Genomic DNA, 19,205 nt, shown 5'->3' with positions numbered 1-19,205 from the left:
GCAGTGCTGAAGTAGCAACGAAAATCACGTTCTGGTTGGGGGTCAGCACATGAGGAACTGTCTGAAAGGGTCGAGGCGTGAGGAAGGTCGAGAGCCACCGGCTTACGAGCTCATCTAAGGGCGCACGGGGCAGTGGTGGAAGGCTGTCCCGTCATCGCAGGGCCAACGGGGACAGCGGCCCAGCAGCTGCTGAGTCTGGCGCAGCAGAACCAGAGCCCCCGTCTGACGCAAAAGCTCTCGATTCTCACTCTCTGTTCTGTGACACACCAAGCTTGCTTTCCCTGCTCCCTTAAAAACTACCCCAGTGTGATCTTGACATGATCAGTCAACACTACGAAACAGAAACAGCTTCGAAAGGTCTTTTGTTAGAAACGCACATATTCTGACCCCGCTTCCAGACAAGGCCGTGCCCCCGCACCAGGAGAGCCGCTGCACAGGGGCTTCATTTAGCTGTCCCCAGGTGGATGAGGGTCATGATTGTGGTGTAGCTGTGGAAGAGGTCGTCATCCTCGACCTTGCTGCACTTCCTCAGTATGAAGTTCCCCGTGACGATGCGGTCACACCCAATCTCCCCATTTCCAAAGAAGCCGAACAAGGGCACGCTGGGGAAGAGCTTTCGGAAGGCATCGGCCTCCACGTTGCCCTTGGCGCGGTAGTACTGGAAGCCCCGGCCCACGCACGCAAACATGAAGCCGAAGGTGTTCTGCTCTGGGATGTGGGCCGCCTTCAGGCGCTGCAGCGCCGCCTCGGCTGTCTTCTCGTCGTTGACATCCTCGCTCAGGAGCACGGTGGCGCTCTGGATGCGGTGCCCGCTGAACGACAGCCCAACCACGCCAGTGGCATCAATGTCCAGAGGGTTCCTAAAACAGGACACAGGTGGCAACACAGCTTGACATGAAAGTTCAATGTGTCAAAAAACAAACAATGCCCCTCAATTGGTACGTGGGAGCTGCTGCATTGGCCTTCTGTTAGTCGAAGGTGCCCTCTTGCAGAGAAGGGGTGCAGGAGGGTTGGGACCCCCGCCATCCATGTGAAATAGCAAAGGCGGCAGAGCTGTGGAGGGGAGGGGGCACGGCTGCTTTCAGTCAGAAGTACCAAGAGACAAGGGCGCCTCCACAGATGTTTCTAGAAGCTTCCCCTTGACATCAGCAGGTACGGAGCCTCATTTCCTTAGGTGAAAATGCCTTACTGTTTCATGGCCATGAACCTATTAAAGCTGCCGTGTTTTTTTTCTACTTGAGTTATCAAATTCTCAGAGGTGGGCATTACAAATACCATAGAGAATTAAGTTTAGCAAGAAACTTTATATGAGGTCATAAAAGAAAAAATCGTGTTATTGCTTAGAGCTTGGAATTTTTTGTTTGCATTTGCCTACTATGCCTTATAATAAAATATCTTATCCGTACAGTAGAAAGAACACAATGTCAATGAAAACACAATGCAGACTTTCACTATTACGCCAATCCCGTCCATTGACCACTGACGACATCAGCGTTCAGGATAAGGTATAGGGTGGCTCTAAGGCTCAAAAACGTTGAAGAACATAAAACAAAACTTTACTTTGGTAGCAAGTGTACAGCACTGCTTGATACGTGGGCGCTACGGGATGGAGCGATGTCTGCATGAGCTACCAGAGTGGGGGGTTTGGGAAAAAGAACCACAGAACTCGGTGCCATCAAGTCAAGGCGGACGCCCAGCGGCCCCGCAGGGCAGGTGGCTATGTCCCCGTGGGGTAGGAGGAAGCCTGCCTTCTCTTCCCCCGAGAAGCAGCTGGTGGTTCAGAATTGTTGACCTTGCAGTTATCAGCCCACTGCACCACTGCTGCATGACGCTACCCTCATAAAGCTAGCTCACGGCACGACTAGTGGACGGGGGCACAAACCATCTTCAGATGTCCTCTGCTGGCTTCTAACTCACACACACACCTGCTCTGCCATACCACACGCACACACACGCACACGCTGTCGACCCCTTGCCTTCAAGAATCATCTACCTCTTTCTAAGGAGAGTGGAGGCCAAGACACCACTAACACGTGGCACAGAGTCACTGCGGCCTGGGTGTGGTGTATCTGGCACTGATTACTGAGTGCATGCAGAAGCTGAAAGGGGAGGCGCCAGGGGTCAGAAGCTACTCCATGTCAGTGGGTTTGTTTGTTTCTGGGCTAAGAGTCCCTGGATAGCACAGTGAAGCTACATGGCTGGCAGTTCACGCCCACCCCTCGGGGCCTTGGAAGGAAGGCCTATTTCTGAAAGGTCAGCCTTGGAAACCCCATGGTGTTGGGGCACAGAGATCTGCAAGGCACACAGGGGAGGGGGTGACCACAATTGGTGGTTATTCTGCCCGTACCCAATTTTCACGTCTCTATTTTCACCTTTAGAAGTGGTTTAAAAATAACTGGTGATTTTAACATGCACTTTACCTTTGAGTTACCAAAGTTTCACAGCATCTGACGTGGGGGTCTTTTACTGTGTGTGTGTCACCTACGTCTTACACTTAACGATCTGGACAACACCCCCGGAATCGTTCCTCTTTACAAGCAGTCACTTCAGTGGACACAGTGGCTCTGTGCACCTGCTAGTGGCGTCTCGGGGCCCCTCTTAGAAAGAGGGGTAGCTGGCTCTTGAAGGCAAGGGCTTGACACCTGTGTGCTGCACTTGTCCGGCAGAGCAGGACACTTTGACAGAGCATCAGCAATCCTCCCTCCCTCGACAGGAGGCAGAAGCCCGTCACACATACTTTTCAGAAGTCAGCGACGACAGGTTGTCCACCTGGCCCCCTGCCAGTATGATATTCATATCGCTGAAGGTGCTGACCACTCGATGCAGGTAATTGCTGGCTCCTACCTTACAGCAATTGTAGCCAAACACAAGGACCACACGAAGTTCTGGGTTGTCTAAGAGACCTGTGGAGAAACAAAGGGCAGCAAACAGTTATAAGTGGCCTTAGAGAGGGGTTATTGTCTACAAATCCTGCAAATTGAAACATTACAGTTAATGTCCCCCCCCCCTACTAATCTCAGACTTCAGTTGTCAAGTGTCACATTTTTTTTTACAACTTGTTATACAATTCAAAATTTTTACAATTGATGTTTCCCTCTGAGAAAATGCAGTGTCTATTGGAAAACCACATCATCAAGCCTGAACACAAGTGAAGCAGCAGCTGGGTACGGGGGGTAGTCGCCCTGATGGCCACACCGGACACCCTAGCTCACATGGAGTAGAGCTGGGCCACGTGGGCAGAGGGATCCAGAGCTAGGGAGAACGGGCTCTAACTTCCCCGAGCTGGCTGAATGCCCACTACAAGAGTGAATGTCCACATGGACTCTCGGAATCCCTGGGTGTTACGTAGCAGCTATGACTGAGTGGTGGCTGTGAGACGAAGAGATGGTAGGGATTCTCAGAGTGGGCTCTGAACTGGAAGACACGTGTCCTTGTGAGAGAGGGGACAGCAGTGACCACGGGGGCTGGTGTGGAGAGGGATCACCCACAGCCAGGAGGAGCTGGGAAAGATGGGCACTTCTCCCGCTGCCGCTTTCACTTCAGACTGACTCCTGGTGGCCTCTACAGACCTCATGCCTCCAGTCAAAAGCCACTGCCATCGAATCAAACGTGATACAGTGTGGTGCCATGTAGGACTTCTGAGGCTACAATCTTCCCGGGACAAGAGGGCCTCATCGTTCTTCCTTGGACTGGTAGATTTGAACCCCTGACCTTGCAGTTAGTAGATCAAAGCCAGAACGAAATACGGGCACTTCCTCACCGCACCCACCACCCCAGGGATGGCCATGAACAAAAACAAGAGGCATTGACAGGCTGTGGAGAAACTGAAGCCTTTCCCCACGGTGGTGGGAGAGTGGTCCAGCTGTTGGGGCACGTCTGATTTTGGAAGACCTCACAATCGTGGGGGAGGGCACTGGTTCTACACCTTCCTCAGGCTGCTACCCTTTCATACAGGTCCTCATGTGGTGGGGACCCCCAACCATGATATTATTTTCGTTGCTACTTCATCACTGTCATTTTGCTACTGTCATGAATCGGGCGACCCCTGTGAAAGGGTCATTTGACCTCCAAGGGGTTGCGACCCCCAAATTGAGACTCGCTGGGGTCGGGGTTTGTGGGGAGGTGGGATTTTGTTCTGTGGTAACAGTGTAAGGTACTGTGGCACCTAACAACAACAACGACAACACACAGACGATGCATTGAGGAAGCAGTAGAGAAAGGAAGGGAGTCCTTGGGCACAACAGTTCGGTGCTCAGCGGCCTCCCAAGGGTGGTGGCTTGGCCGATTCCATAACCACTCTTGCTTGGGTATCTGAGCCCCACCTTCTCAGCTCCCCAAATGGGGCAAAAACCAAGAACACATTCGTAGGAATCATTCCCTGAACACCAGACTTAAATACAGACAAGCAATCAACAAGAGTAGTTTTGGGAAAATGTGCATCTCTGGCTCTTTCTGGGCTTTAATGCAAATAAAGTAATTTTAAAAGCGTATCAATTCTACCCAAACTGCCACATCAGCCCTCCTGGTCACCGGACTTGATTCCCTACCCATCTCCAGAACACGGCTTCTCCACCACGCAGATGCTCCCCAAGGCTCCTGGCACGGAATTATGGAGCATCATGAACTCCGTCAGTGGACAAAACAGGCAACTAAAGGTAAATCACAACTTACCCACTTCAGTGAGCTGTCGTCGGTCTAGTGTTATCTTCTTTGGATCCTTAATAAAATGAAAGGGCTGTATTTTTATTCCTTCAATTTGAGGGAACAGCAGGGCAAACCCAGCTTCTCCGATTTCTATTTCCTGAGGTCGATGACTGCCCGACCCCATTGGAGTCACTAGGAAAGAAGAGAGTCCCATGAGCAGGTAAACCTGCTGCTCCGCTTCCCGGCACGCTCAGTGACGACTAAGCAGGTGCATAAGCTAATGTGGGGAAGGAAGCAGATGGTGCCAGCTATTAGAAGACATCGTGTCTGGAATCTTGAAGGTAAACGAGCAGCCATCTAGCAGGGAAGCAACAAAGCCCTCATGGAAGAGGCACACCAGCCTGTGTGATCACCAGGTGTCGACTGGATCAGGTATCAAGAGATCCAAAACACACAGTTATATCGATGTGAACAAGCGAGGGTGGGTTGGAGTGGAAACCCAAAGCCCATCTGCAGACAATTAGACATCCCTTCACAGAAGGGTCACAATTCAGCCAGGGTGCAGTTTAGCACCCATGAAACAACATTCCTCTAGTTCTTTAATGCTTCCTCCCCCGCACTATCATGACCCCAGTTCTACCTTACAGACCGGCTAGACTGGAGTGTGTACATTGGTACAGGTAAGTGCCCCCGACACACGAATCCAGAATAGGTAAACCCCTCAGGAACAGCAATGGGAGTAGGATGCCATGAGGGTAGGGGGAAGGTGGGGGGGGGGGGAGAAGGGGAAGAAACGGGGAACTGACTACAATGATGTATAACTAACTCCCCCCAACCCTAGGGGGACGAATAATAGTAACGTGGACAAAGGGAGACAGCAAGGAGACATTGGACAGTGTAAGATATGACACAACAATAATTTATAAATTATCAAGGGTTCATGAGGGAGAGGGGAGTGGGGAGGAAGTGGAGAAATGAGGAGCTGATGTCAAGGGTTCAAGCAGAAAGCAAATATTTTGAGAATGATGATGGGAACGAATGTACAAATGTGTTTCACACAACTGATATATATGTATGGATTGTGATAAGAGTTGCATAAGCCCCCAATAAAATGATTTTTTTAAAATATGAAAAGAATAATTTATAATTTACAAGGTGCGATAGTTTATTGTGCCAGCCTGACCAATAAACACAAGTAGGATTAATTGAAAGGCAGAGGGATAAATGGCTCGGTGAGCCTCGCCTTGCTTGTCTCTTGTTCTTTAATCATCGGATCTATGTGCGGCTGCCTTGCTTGTTCTGTGCCTCAATTTAAAGGGGTACACTACCTGTGGGATACCTAGCCTGTGGACTGTGTCGCTGTAAGTTAAAGTCCCTTTAAGCCCTAACGATTGGAATGTTCGTCTCTGGAGCTGGGGACCGACAGTTGGTGACAGTTGGTGACCTGCCTTGCTGTTTGTTGCCTGGGTATATAAGCCCAGCTCTCTCTACAGAAAGGGACTGGCAACAGGCAGCTCTCAAGACTTAAAAGGACTGCTAGTGTCTCACTGCTTTATAATTTAACTGCTAATTTCTTGTATTATCTATCTGTATATAATTTAACAGTTCATTTCTTGTGTTAGATATCTATTTTTATAAATATATTTATATATATAATTACTAGCAATCAGGTTTTGTCTTTCTAGAGAAACCACCCCCCCCACCCCACCCCACCCCCCGTCCAACACACCAGGGGTCCATGAAGGTGGGAGGGAAAAAGAAGTTGATACCAAGGGTTTAAACATTAAAAAATATTTTGAAATCGATGATGGCAACATGTTTAAATATGCTTGATACAACTGGTATATGGATTGTTGTAAGAGCTATAAGAGTCCCCAATAAAAGGATTAAAAAAATAATAAAACAAGCAAAACAAACATCAACCAACCAAGACCACTGCATATAATATACTGGAAAATCTTAGCTCTGATTTGTTTTTTGAGATAATCAATGTTGAGGGGTTCTGAAAATATGATAAAATGATTCTTCCGCTCACCTGCAGCTGGGTCAGGAAGAAAGGCTTTCCTCAAGCAAGAGTGGAAAAGCAAGCCTGCTCTAACTTGTTTACGGGAATGAAGTGAGATAGAAGGGCATGGGAGTCCATCACTCTTTGCTACAGGCTTCACCAACACAGTTTTCTAAAGAAACACTTGGGCTAAAGGACAGGCAATTCCCCTTTAACAAATGTATCCTTTAAAAAGTTACATGCAGTCTATAGACACATAAGCACTCTACCACAGACTTCTTAATAGGAAATCAAAGGAAACCACCCAAGTGCTCCCTCAATGGTATTTAAGTAACAAATTACACTTACACAACAGGACTACTAGGCCGGGAACCACAACAGGCAGGCCACTAGCTGCTGTCCTGGATATCTGAGGGGTTACCACCCCCAAAAAACCCAGAATTTTTTGGTCAAAGCTATGCATTTAATATTTTTTTTGTAACAAAACAACTGTATCGCCTTCTAAGTACTCTCCATTACACTTAATACATTTACCAAGTCTGTGATTCCATTCTTGGAAACATTTCTCAAATTTATCTGTTTGGATGGCTGACAGCACCTCCCACGTTTTTGGCTTTTTTTTTCCTTCGCCTCTTTTATGTCTTCAAATTGCTGTCCTTTCATGTCTCTCTTCATTCGCAGAAACAAAAAGAAGTCACATGGAGCAAGGTCAGCCATGGGGCAAGAGAGGCATGCTGTTTTTTTGCCACAAACTGGTGCACTGAGATGGCTGTGTGAGCAGGTGCATTGTCGTGGTGGCAAAACCAGTGCCTTGTCTACCTCAAATCAGGCTGTTTTTGATACATAGTTATGCAATCTTTTCAGAACCTCTAAGTAGAAAGCTTGATTAACCACCTGACCTGGTGGAACAAACTCCAAATGTACCATCCCCCTCACATCAAAAAAACCAATGAGCATCATCTTGATCTTTGATTTCACTTGATGAGCTTTTCGGGGGTGAAGTGATGATGGAGTCTTCCACTGGCTTGAGTGATGCTGTTCCGGGTCATAAGAATAGCACCGGAGACATTGCAGCTGACAAGACACATGGAACTATGCTAGTGGCCTGAGCTGGAGAAGCCACATGGACCTACCCTGATGCAACCAGGCCCCTGAAGCCGGAGAAGCCATGAGAGACCCCTGCCAGCACTGACATGCTTACAATGCCACTGGATCCAAAGACTTTCTACCCACTGGCCTGTGATTGTCCTGCATTTGGCATAATTTCATGTGTTTCGTGGGTCTGAAGAGGATTTTATAGATTGCTATCGGACATATAGGCTAGAATCAGACTTATGGACTTTGGACTGGACTGGGTTGGGATGCTTTCTCAATGTTCAATTTCTTTTGTATATAAACTTCTTTCTTACATGCAAAAAAAAAAGGATAGCACCATGTCCCTCACCAGTCTGGGTCACTTCAGAGCTGTTCTTTCGAAGCACAGCATGTTTCCACCCCACGATCTTTATCCTGCTCAGTCAGAACTCAGGCGCAAATTTTGCAGCGACCCTTCTCATTCCCAAATCTTCGCTCAGTCACTGAACCAAGCTCCAAAATAGTCCCGATACCTTCCCTAGCCCTTCAATGGTCCCGCGTTTGTCTTCAGGCACCAGTGCGTGGAATTTGTTGATTATTTTCGTCCTTTCGGAAGGTGGATCCCAGGTGTCCAGACAAGGTTTGTCATCAATCGACCTTTCACCTTTTTGGAAAGGAGAAAACCACTTGGACACAACAAGGTTTTCTCATAGCGCTGTCATCATAAGCTGTGTTCAATATCGCAACAGTTTCTGGGGCTCCCCACCCTGGCCCTCCCCACCCCTGCAGGAAACAAAATTGCACAGCCGCATCCTTTCCTCTTAAAACGACCACCCACAAAAAAATGAGGTTCAAACCAAACTGCTTTTACGAAAAAAATTCATTGTGACCAAAGAGAACCTTTCCAGGTGATGCCACTGGGTGCACTAAAGCCTGAATGCTTACTAGGAAAGCTCTGATCACCAGAGCTTTTTTCACGTTTTTTTTGAGGGGGGGTGTTTACACTCTTGTTATGTTTGCAACATGCTGTGAAGTTTTCTTTTTTGCTGTTTTCAAAAATCAGTTCACTTGTCATTCAGCAACACAGACACCAAACCAATTACTTTTACATGTGCACCCAGCAACACAGATTCCATGTCCAGGGTGCAACCACTTTCTCCTTCCGCCTCCCAGTGGTCCCCCAAGTTTCCTGGCAAACTTCCAGGATGCTATTACCCCTCTAACAGGCAGTCCTGAGAAGCGCACAGTGCGCAAGGCAGCCATTCTTACGAAACTCAACAATGCTGTGGTTCTACGAAGCCCTCAAAGGGTAATTCTGTCTTAAGGCTGGAAAATTATCTCAGGGCAATAGTTTAGAGGGTTCATTTGTTACTGAAAACAACCCAAACAGTCATCCAAAGGACAGTGGACACACATCTGATTTTATTTACATTAGAGATTACCATTTAACAAATTAGTTAAAAACAAAATTCTGTGGAAATTTTACATTGAGGGAATCAAGCAAACACGCAGGCTTATGTATGGGACTGTGCCATTTACATGGCACCTAATGGGAGGCAAACAATAAGGACCGACAGCCACCCAAGAGTTAGGCGTGATATTTGGCTAATGTAGGTATGCCTCGAGATTGCAAAGATTAATCACCATAACCCGAGGAACATTTGCATAAGTCAAATATAATAATAGCATGGTAAATGTAACTACCGTATATGCTCGAATGTAAGCCGACCCGAGTATAAGCCGAGGTACCTAATTACCTGGGAAACCAGAAAAACCGATTGACTCTAATATAAGCCTAGGGTGGGAAATGCAGGATGTGAATTAACACAGAGACCAGAGGGGAGAGACGGAGCGCAGCCACAGACACATCCTTACCAGTTCAGCTGCCGGCCTAAGTGAATTCCTGCAGGTGTTTCTGCGAATTGGAGCCGTCCACGTCATGGGACGGCCCTGATTGGTTAGATGTGAGTAAACAAACATTCAAAACCCTGCAGTGTCAGTGAGGCTTTGAGTGAATGGTGGAAGAATGGCAATCACCCGCGAGATGTTACACCTCGCTGGGGTATCACTGACCCGTGTATAAACTGAACCCATATTTCAGCACATTTTTTGTGCTGAAAAACTCGGCTTATATATGAGTATATACGGTACTTTTATTGTGTTTGGGATAGCCAAAAATAGGAATATGCTTTTAAGCTACAAATAACACACCAATCCCACATCAATAGAAGATACAAAACCATTAAATTGGTATTTCTCTTACCTATGATTCCTGGGGTTACAATCCCAAGGACTCGACACTGCTTGGGAAATAGCTTCTCTAGAGCAGATGCTGTTTCCATACTAGTTCTTTTCCTTGCTGCAACGACACAGTTATAAATTTAAATACACACATCTGACTGTATGAACAAAAAGAAAATCAAACACTGGGTCATTTTAAAGTCATTTGACACCAGAAAACTTATCAGAAAATCCAAAGCTTCAATTCAAACAATCTTTTCCTCCTCCTGAGCTTCTGCTGTACTTTAAATTCTAAAACCTCGCGCACTAGTTTGTCTCTTTCGTGCATTTATAGCCTCTCCTTACTTAGACACGGCTAGGTTCCAGACACCAGGTCATTATGGGAACTTAGAGGGTGACCATGAGATCACAAAATGGAGGGAGACTACACCATCACACACCAATGAGAAACCAAAACCAAACTCCCTGCCTCTGAGTCTATGCCAACTCTTACTGACCCAACCCGTGGGTTCCTGAGACTAACTCTTTATGGGAGTAGAAAACCCAGCGGGGGCTGGTGATTTTGAACTGCTGACCATATAGATCACAGCCCAACTCCAGGCCACCCGAGCTCCAGGGCCCAGAGAAGCTGACACAAAACCTTAACCCTCACAGCAGCATCGCACTTGCTTCTAACCGTGGAGCTCCCTACGCAGACAGTCAATGAGCGATGAGGCTGCTCTGCCTTTGCCCCACTGCTACTGGACCTGTCTGTGCAGCTGATAAAGAGCCACGGTGACAGAGAGAGAGTTTGATTTTCTTTGTGGTCAACTTGATGGTACCTGTGGAGTCCAACCTGGCCATCAGGTGGGCAGCTAGCCTGGTGATGCTTCCTTGGTGACGTGGCCTTTTTAGGAGAAACTGGGAACTTCCCTCTGCACTTGGCCTTCCTGCTTGCTTGGACTGTGCCTGGCTCCAAGGTGGCCTCATGTGGGTCGCCTGACCCTGAGAGCTGTCTGTGCCCTGCCATGTTTCTACTAACCTGTGTCCACACAACTCTGCACCTGCCCACCTGTGATCTCCCTGCATCCAGCTACAACTGTCGGTATCGTGGTCTTCCATGACCTGAAGCTATAGAGCGCTCCAGCTGGCCTGGGACCCATGGACTTGAGTTGGATGGGGGCTGGGCTGCTTCACTGATACTGTTATTTCTTGATATAGAGTCCCTTCTTAAACATATATATGTCATTGGTTGTTTCCTCTAGATAACTCAGCCTACTACAGTTTGGTGCGTGGAGCAGGGTTGGTTCTGGAGTAGCGGTTCTCAACCTTCCTCATGCCGCGACCCTTTAGTACAGTTCCTCATGTTGTGGTGACCTCCCCAAGCATAACATTATTTTCATTGCTACTGCTATGAATTGGGCGACCCCTGTGAAAGGGTCGTTCAACCCCCAAAGGGGTCGCGACCCATAGGTTAAAAACCGCTGCTCTAGAGAAACGAATCATGAAGGTGAAGAATGGAGGCTTGTCTGACCTCTGCCTTATGACAACTGGGTGGAGCTGGCCAGAGGTCAGATATGGCCACCTGGTTGGTATTTGGAAAAGTCATGGAAAAGGACACTTTTGATTCTTAGAAATTGTCTTTCGTCATTCCTACTTGAATGGTGCAAAGCCCACGTAGGCTACCTGACCCTGAGAGCTGCCTGTACCGTGTTTCCACTGATACTGGACTGAGACTCTACCAGCTGACCTGTGATTCCCCTGCTTTACCTTTCTGCCTCATTGGCCTTCACTACGGTTGTCTGACAAGCTCTCCTGCTAGGATAGAACCCGTGAACTTGAATTGGTCTAGACTGAGATGCTTTCTTCATATTAAGTTTCTTCTTATGCATCACTGGTTTTGTTTCTCTAGACAGCCCAGCCCAATGCAGCATTAAACGGCACCTAATGCAAGCCATCAGATGCTCTGTGGGAAAGAAAAAGGGCTGCCTACTCCCATATAGTCTTAGTCTCTGAAACCCAAAGGAAGAACTTGCTCTGTCCTACAAGGTTGCTATGTGTTGCAATGGATTCAATGGCAGGGGTTTGGGAGGTCTGGGGTTCAAATAATAACTCTTGACTCTATAAGCAGTTAACAAAATTCAGATTAGATAATGATGGCAGAGTGAATTATGCACTGAGCCACTAATCCCAAGGCCAGGGGTTCAAACTCACTAGCTGCTCCTTGGGAGATAGATGAGGCTATTTGTTCCTGGAAAGACTTGAGTCTCGGAGTACCCAGAGAGGCAGTTATACTCCACTTTACAGGGTTGCTATGAGTCAGAACTATCTTGATGGACAGTGAGTGTTGTTATGTTGTTGCTTTGTTTTCATGTCTAACTCTGGGTCTGGTGTGCGTATCTTAGGGCACTTAGCCCACTTTTGGCCTCAGCAGGGCAAGAACTCATGCTATCTAGATATAAAACCAAAAAAGTGTCTGGAAGATTTCAAATTAAGGAATAACAACCAAACAAATCTTCTAAAGAATTTGCTTTTGCAATACTGCAGTTTAACAATCAATCTTTAGAGCAAAAACAGTTCCTGAAGATTCAGAGAGACTTATTCATGTACACTATCCAGGACAGGCTCGGAAGTCGGTCATTCACAAGACTCGTACTGTGTCCAACCCCAGGCAGCGGGAACGTAAGTAATCAAACTAGAGAAACTTTTGCGTTTGGTATTCACCTCTCTTGTGGCCACGGCACTCTTCCAGACTGATAAACGTTTCTGAATCAGCCATGTAAAGAACAGTCCGTGGTAAGATGCGAACATTCTGCAAAGAAAAAGCAAACTGGATTGGATCACAGGTCTCTTGAGTGTGGTTGTGGCCCTGCAGCATCTCCCTGGCAAATGATGCCTTCCATACCTGCCTGCCTTCGGGTAGGCATTAGCATTCTCTGTCTCTCCACTTAAGATTCTGTTTTCTACTAAGGCATTTACTCACTGCCTATGACTCTTTCAAAGGAGCCCTGCTGGAGCTTTGGGTCAGGGAGGGCATGCAAATAGCAAGGTTGGCAGTTCAAACCCACCGGCGGTTCCTTGTGAGAATGATGAGGCTAGCTGCTACTGTACCGATGTATAGACTGCTACCTGTATAGGGTCAGTAGGAATCGAAACCAACACATTGGCTTGTATTCGCTGATTTAATTATTCCTTCAAAGGAGCCCTGAAAATGCAAGAGCTGAGTGCTTGGTGGCTAGCCAAAAGGCTGGCAGCTGAAGCCTACCAGCAGCTCGACAAAAGATGTGCCCACCAGCTCCCATCCACATTCCAGCCTGGAGAGCCCCGGTGGCAGTTCTCCTCTGCCAGACTGGTCACGAGGAGTGTGAACGGACTTCAGTGCATATTGTTGTCCTTGTTAGGCAAGCTCCTAGCGCTCACCGTAGAGCACTGGCCAATCCTGCGCCATCCTCACGGCTTGCACTATGCTTGAGCCATGGGTGCAGTTACTACGGCAACCCCTCTCCCTGATGGCATCCTTCAAATAAGATGTCATCTCCAAGCCGAGTTCATTTCACAGTGGTAGCAATGTTAAGTTCCTATACAAAAACAGTAGAATGAGGGGCTACTTGTACTTCTAAACTGTGGACGGTGTAGACCACGTAATAAATACCAGCTTTGTTCTACAATGAACAAGTTGGCCAGACTAGGAGATTGAGGTTCTCAAACGAGAATCAAGTACAAAAAGTCTTGTAATTCTTGCAAACTGGGATGCTTTCCCAGGATGGGTGGCTCTTCCATTACATTCAGTTATCTGTCTCTCTGCTCCACGTGGAGTGGTTAACGGAGGTGACACTGATAGAGCCGATGAGAGAACTGGCCTGCTCTTAATCAAATTGCTAGAAACAGAACATAAGTCAAGATTTCATTGTTTGGAGATAAAAAATGGAGTTTTCTGTATCAGCGTGAACCAGCCCTGTCCCTAGCAGTAAAAATTTCTCTTAAGTTTAATCAGTAGGGATGGTCTTCTCACTCGGGCACAGGCTTAAACGAGGCCATTGAGGTAGGTAGCCAGACACAGAGCACACTCCCCCCATTTAGACAAACACCACACACATCCTTTGGCAGATGGTGGTCTGGTAAATTACACCTAAAACTCCTGTTAAACTTCATCCTGGGAAATATGTGATCGCTGCAAAATCTTTTTGTCGGTTTGGCTACATAACGTGCTTGATTTTCAAAGCAGCTTTCAGAGAGCAAACCCCACTGTTTCCTTCCAGAAGCACACTTTCTCGAGCCAACCTGTCTGGCCGAAACAGTGACAGGAAATCATAGACCCTGGTTCCCAGCATTGACACTGGTCAATGATTTTTTTCCTATCAGAATGGAATGAAGAACTTAGCATCGAGCTCTTAACTTCAGTGCTGGTGAAAATAAACAGATCCATTGGGATGTGGGGGGATGTTACCATGTGGCAGAGTGGATTTACAGGCACCTCTCGATAAGTAAGCAGTGGTAGGTCAACTTGCAGTCACTTCAGGGCCAGATAAGAAAGACCTGTGGACAGTTTCCTTAACCCCACAGGTTCAAGTAAAGTCCAGACTGGTTGCCAACATGAACATGCCACAGGAGCGCGACATAAAATGGGACTCTCAGGGGCTTTTGAAAAACAGGTCATCGTGACATAGCTTTGGCAGAGGTAAATACTCAAGCTTGCCACGGCCCTACCACTCACTACTGGGTTACTCCGGGTCACTGAGTCTCCACTCCTTGGTGTGGTGAGTAATGGAGAGACAATTCTAGAGACTTAGGTCTTAGCCTAGATTCTGCCACATACTAGCAAACTAACCGTGCAGTTCTTAGGTCCTATGTTTACTAATCTTAAACAAGTGTTGGAAATTTAATCCTGGAGTTTCATGGTCCTCTCTTTCTGGCACCCACTGAAAAACAATTACTGGGTGTCTTCTCTTCAGAAAGACAACACTGGAATACACTAGGACCTCTTCCCATCATTCAAAGGTGTTGCAAATGTTGAGAAGATTTAGAAAGCTTTAGGGGGCATGAAAATATCCCCAGCAACAGAGTTAAAGCAAGTCTATACCAAAAAGAATTGAAAGCAGGAATACGTAAATTTGCAAACCAATGTTACTAAAGAGCCCTCCCTGGTGGTGGTGTGGTTATGTTGGCCTGTGATCCAAAAGGTCAGCAGGTCAAAACCGCCAGCCACTCTTCCTCTTTGGGACAAAGATGGGCTTTCTGAACTGGTAAAGAGTCCGTCTCAGGGCTGCACAGGGCAGTTCTCCTCTGTCCTACAGGGTTGCTTTGAGTCAGCATTGACTCAACAGCAGTGAGTTTGGTCACAAGACGCAAAAGGTGGAAAGAGCCTCTAAAGGTTCACCATCAGAAACAACAAGCCCTCTTAGAGGTAAGGGGTGGGGGGTTGGGGAGAAGTATCTCATGACACTTCGGAAAGAGGAGCCAGGAATTGAGTGCTTCCTTTGGACTCTGAGGTCCCTGTGTGCTGAGTATCCTTGAGACGGGGCGCTGGGATGCCAGAGACAGTGAGAGAAATGCAGCAGCAAGAGATAGCGGTGTGTTCCCCACCCCAGCGAGCAAGAAAACTGAGTGCCTTTGGGAAGGAGCTTTAAGAAAAAAAACCCAAAACTCACAAAGTATAAAGAAGCACTTTAAAAAATCACTTACACCTCCACACCTAAAGAAAATAAACGCATGTCAACTTTTTTACCTGTTTCTTATTTACTTAAAAAAATCATTCAGATGAGACTTAACATACACATTCTTAATCTGCTTGCTCACTTACAGAATCAACACCCACCCCTCATTATAATGTCCCCTACTTCTTGAAAGTACAACACACAGAGAACTGGATTGGGAGTTGAAATGGCCGGAGTTCCTGGTTTTCAGCAGGAGAGCTCACAGAAAGCAGGTCAAGGCGGAGGCTGCACTGTTAACTGTGGTACTTCAATTGCCAACAATTAAAGACAAGTGAAATACATAAGGGCACACCCTGGACTTGCTGCCACCTAATGGATTCCCATTCACACTTGCTTCATCTGAAACTCAATGGGGAGAAACCACCCTGGATGATGTTGCTTATACATTTTAAGTGCATTTCTTTTCTGCCTCTTCACGTTTTCAGCCAAAGCTGCTCCTTTCAAAAAAAAAAATCATTTGATTGGGAGGTCTTACAGATCTCATCAAGCTTCTTAAACCGTGGGTCTCAGTCTCATATGGGCTCCCATGACTGAATATGGAGGTGGTGAAAATGTTGGCAACAGTGAAAGGTTTCTGAACATGCAATGATCAGAAATTAATGGAAAATTAAGGAGTAATGAATCCAAAGTCTGGCAATTCTGGAAGTCATTGCCTTTGTTGCAATTTTTTTTCCGGGCAGAATTCTGGGATCATGTGGGGAAACAGTTTAAGTTACCTAGATTGTAGATACTTATTTTGCAGGTGTACAGGTTTTCCGTAGGTCATACCAGGCAGCTTCCATCAGGCTTCCCCACATCTCTATTGCTTTTGACCAAAACCCACTCACTGCCATCATATTGACCTAACCCTAAACGACCCTATAGGACAGGGAAGAATGGCGCCTGTGAGTACCCCAGACTGTAACTCTTTACTGCAGTACAAAGTCTTCCCCCTGCCAAGCTGGCTGGTGGCTTCGAACTCCTGACATTGTGGAACGCAGCCCATTGGTAACAGCTCTGCTCCTTTCAAAGTTACCTAGTCATTGGCAACCTAGGTCTACCAAGTATTTACCATCTAGTGGACCACACACTGAGATACCAACTGCTGCGCAGGAGAAAAAAATAAGGCTGTCTACTCCCGTAAAGATTTAACGCCCCGGGAAGGAGTCGCTCCACAGGGTCTCGGAGGTGAAAGCGCAACCTGGCAACATAACGCTCCTATATACCCTAAAGCGGCGGCGTATTGTCTTTTAGTGTATGCGAGAATGTTTCCTACATTACAAAATAGAGTCATATATAACATGGGGGTTAGAGACAGAGAGGGAGAGCGAGTTCCCAAAGACTGTCCCAACAACGCTGGGGACAGACAGACAGACAGACACATAGTTCCCAAAGGCCGTCCCAACAACGCTGGGAACGGGCCGCACGCGACAGCCCTTCTTACTTGCCTCCAGCTCCTCGGCCAGCACTCGGACCAAGCAGTGGCCCTCCAGGTGGCTGCCCTCGGCGGGGCCCGCGGAGACCCAGGTCACGCTGCGGTGGGCCCGCAACACGCGGCGCACACACTCCCTCCATAGGCGGCAGACGCTGGGGACGCAAAGGCACACAGGGGGTTGGGAACGGGCTTTCACTGCCACCTCTCGGCTGCCCGCCACCCCCGGCGCCCCCGGCAGACCCCCGGGCGCCGAGCGAGCAAAGTCGCGTGCCGCTGGTTCGGAGGGGGACCCAGACGCACAGAGCACCTTCGGGAGAATGTCGCCGGGCCGGGCGGGGAGGGGCGTCATCTCGGGACCCGGCTGAGGCGCCGAGGCACCCCCAGGGTCGCGCCGGCGTCCGCCCAGCCCACCGGCCTCGGCGCCCGCGGTTAGCGGCCGCTCCTCGGTCCTCACCCGGCCACCCGCAGCAGCGCCTTGGCGGGCAGGAAGGTAAGGACGCGCTCCACCACCTCCGCCAGGTTGCTCAGCACGAAGGCGCTTCGCGGGGCCGCGGAGGGGTAGCTGCTGCAGCCCCCGCCGCCGCCCACCAACTCCATGGCTCTCCGGCGCGCCCGCGACCAGCTCTACGGCGGCCCGCAGGGGCCCGCCCGCGCCGGCGCCAGCCCGTCCCGACGTGCGCACTGGGCAGGCGTGCGCGCGCGCGGCCGACGGACGGAAGGCGTGGCTGCGCCGGGCGCCCACGTGACGCCGGGCCGCCCCGCGCGGAGGAGCGCTCGGGGTGCCTCTCGGGAGCCCGCCCGGGCCCTCCGCTCTGGCCGTCCCGCGGTGCATACCCTTCCCTCGCTCGCTCTCTCTCTCGCTGGGCCCTGGCGGCACAGTGGCTTACCAGTGAGGCTGCTAACCAGAACGTCTGCAGTTTGACTCCAGCGGCCGCTCTGCGGGAGAAAGGTTAGACTTTCTGCCCCCAAGGGGGGCTGGTGTACCATCCCCATGCGGACGCTGTGGGTCAGTTTGTTTATTTGCCTCCCCACCCGACAAGTCATTCTAATGCTCCCAGAGTTACAGGGAAAAGGAATCTAAACCCCAAACTCGCTGCCGTTGAGGCAGTGCTGACGCAGAGCGACCCCCTGTGAGCTTCTAAGACTACTGACTCAAGTCTTTCTCCCGCGGAGCGGCTGGCAGTTTCAAACTGCTGACCATGCAGACAACCACAGGCCAGCGCATAACCACCAGGCCATCAAGGCCCAGTCTTCCTTCCGTGGAGTTGCTGCTGCTTGCAAACTGCCGACCAGGCGGCGTGGAACCACACCACCACTGGGCCTCCTGTAGTAAAACTGCTGCCACCCCGCACAGGATAAACTTAGTGGACTACATCAGTGATTCTCGAACAATTTGCCCCCAGAATCCTTTCACACTCTTAAATATTGATAGCTCCAGGGAACTCGTTCATGTGGATTATGCCTACCAATATTTACCCTATTGAGAAAAAGATATTCTCTTCAGTGTACAAAAGAGCCGGATCTCAAATATAATGTAAAGATATTTATTGTCTTAAAAAGGGCAAAGACAATACACAGATACACATCATCCAGGTGAGAAAGGCCATTAGCAGGAAAGGCCTTTTAGGAGGTAATAATGGCCTCCAAAGATTCAGTTAGAACAAGGAACACAGAAGTTCTCACAAATTCATGATTTGTGGCAGATCGGAGTTAGGTTTCTCCGGTGGGTAATACTAATACCTGGGTTCTTGGCTTCAGAGGAGAAGAATTCACACCAAAGCCTGGTTTGTAATCCAGGTGGGGTTTTTTTTAAAGTGCAGGAGACGTTTCAGGTTTCACATTCTCAAAAGAGTGCACCCTATTTCAGGGAAGCGTGCCAAATCGTGCATAAGCCGTGCAGGGGCCACCACTGAACACTGGCAACCTTGTGGGACTGCGTGCCCACAAGTGCAGAACTGAGACCAGAGACTACAGCATGGCCGAGTGGGCACGGGAGCGCCGCAGGGTAAAAGGTGTGACAGAATCCTCCTCAGACCTGCCACTGAGTGGGAGCGTGGGTAAGAGACCAGCCCGCCCACTGCCAGGGTCTTTTAAACCTCTGGCTGGGGAGGCGTGGTCGAAGGTATTGGTTGAT

The 19,205-nt window shown here is 48.7% G+C and overlaps 1 protein-coding gene across 1 annotated transcript; it reads right to left on the bottom strand.

Moving 5' to 3' along the window:
• Positions 1-341: 341 nt before the first annotated feature.
• FBXO22 (F-box protein 22) lies at positions 342-17,728 on the bottom strand. The gene is made up of 7 exons (XM_075535396.1): positions 17,526-17,728; positions 17,085-17,223; positions 12,668-12,755; positions 9,987-10,082; positions 4,672-4,836; positions 2,738-2,903; positions 342-860 (listed from the first exon to the last, which is right to left on the bottom strand). Exons 1-7 carry the CDS (start codon positions 17,666-17,668, stop codon positions 443-445), a joined length of 1,215 nt encoding a protein of 404 aa, XP_075391511.1. The 5' UTR covers positions 17,669-17,728; the 3' UTR covers positions 342-442.
• Between the last annotated feature and the right edge of the window lie 1,477 nt (positions 17,729-19,205).

Source organism: Tenrec ecaudatus, chromosome 17 (genome assembly GCF_050624435.1).
Source record: "Tenrec ecaudatus isolate mTenEca1 chromosome 17, mTenEca1.hap1, whole genome shotgun sequence".
In the NCBI taxonomy this organism is placed as follows: Eukaryota; Metazoa; Chordata; class Mammalia; order Afrosoricida; family Tenrecidae; genus Tenrec; species Tenrec ecaudatus.
The sequence above is the reverse complement of the archived record's forward strand: the minus strand, read 5'-3'. Positions and strand labels throughout refer to the sequence as shown.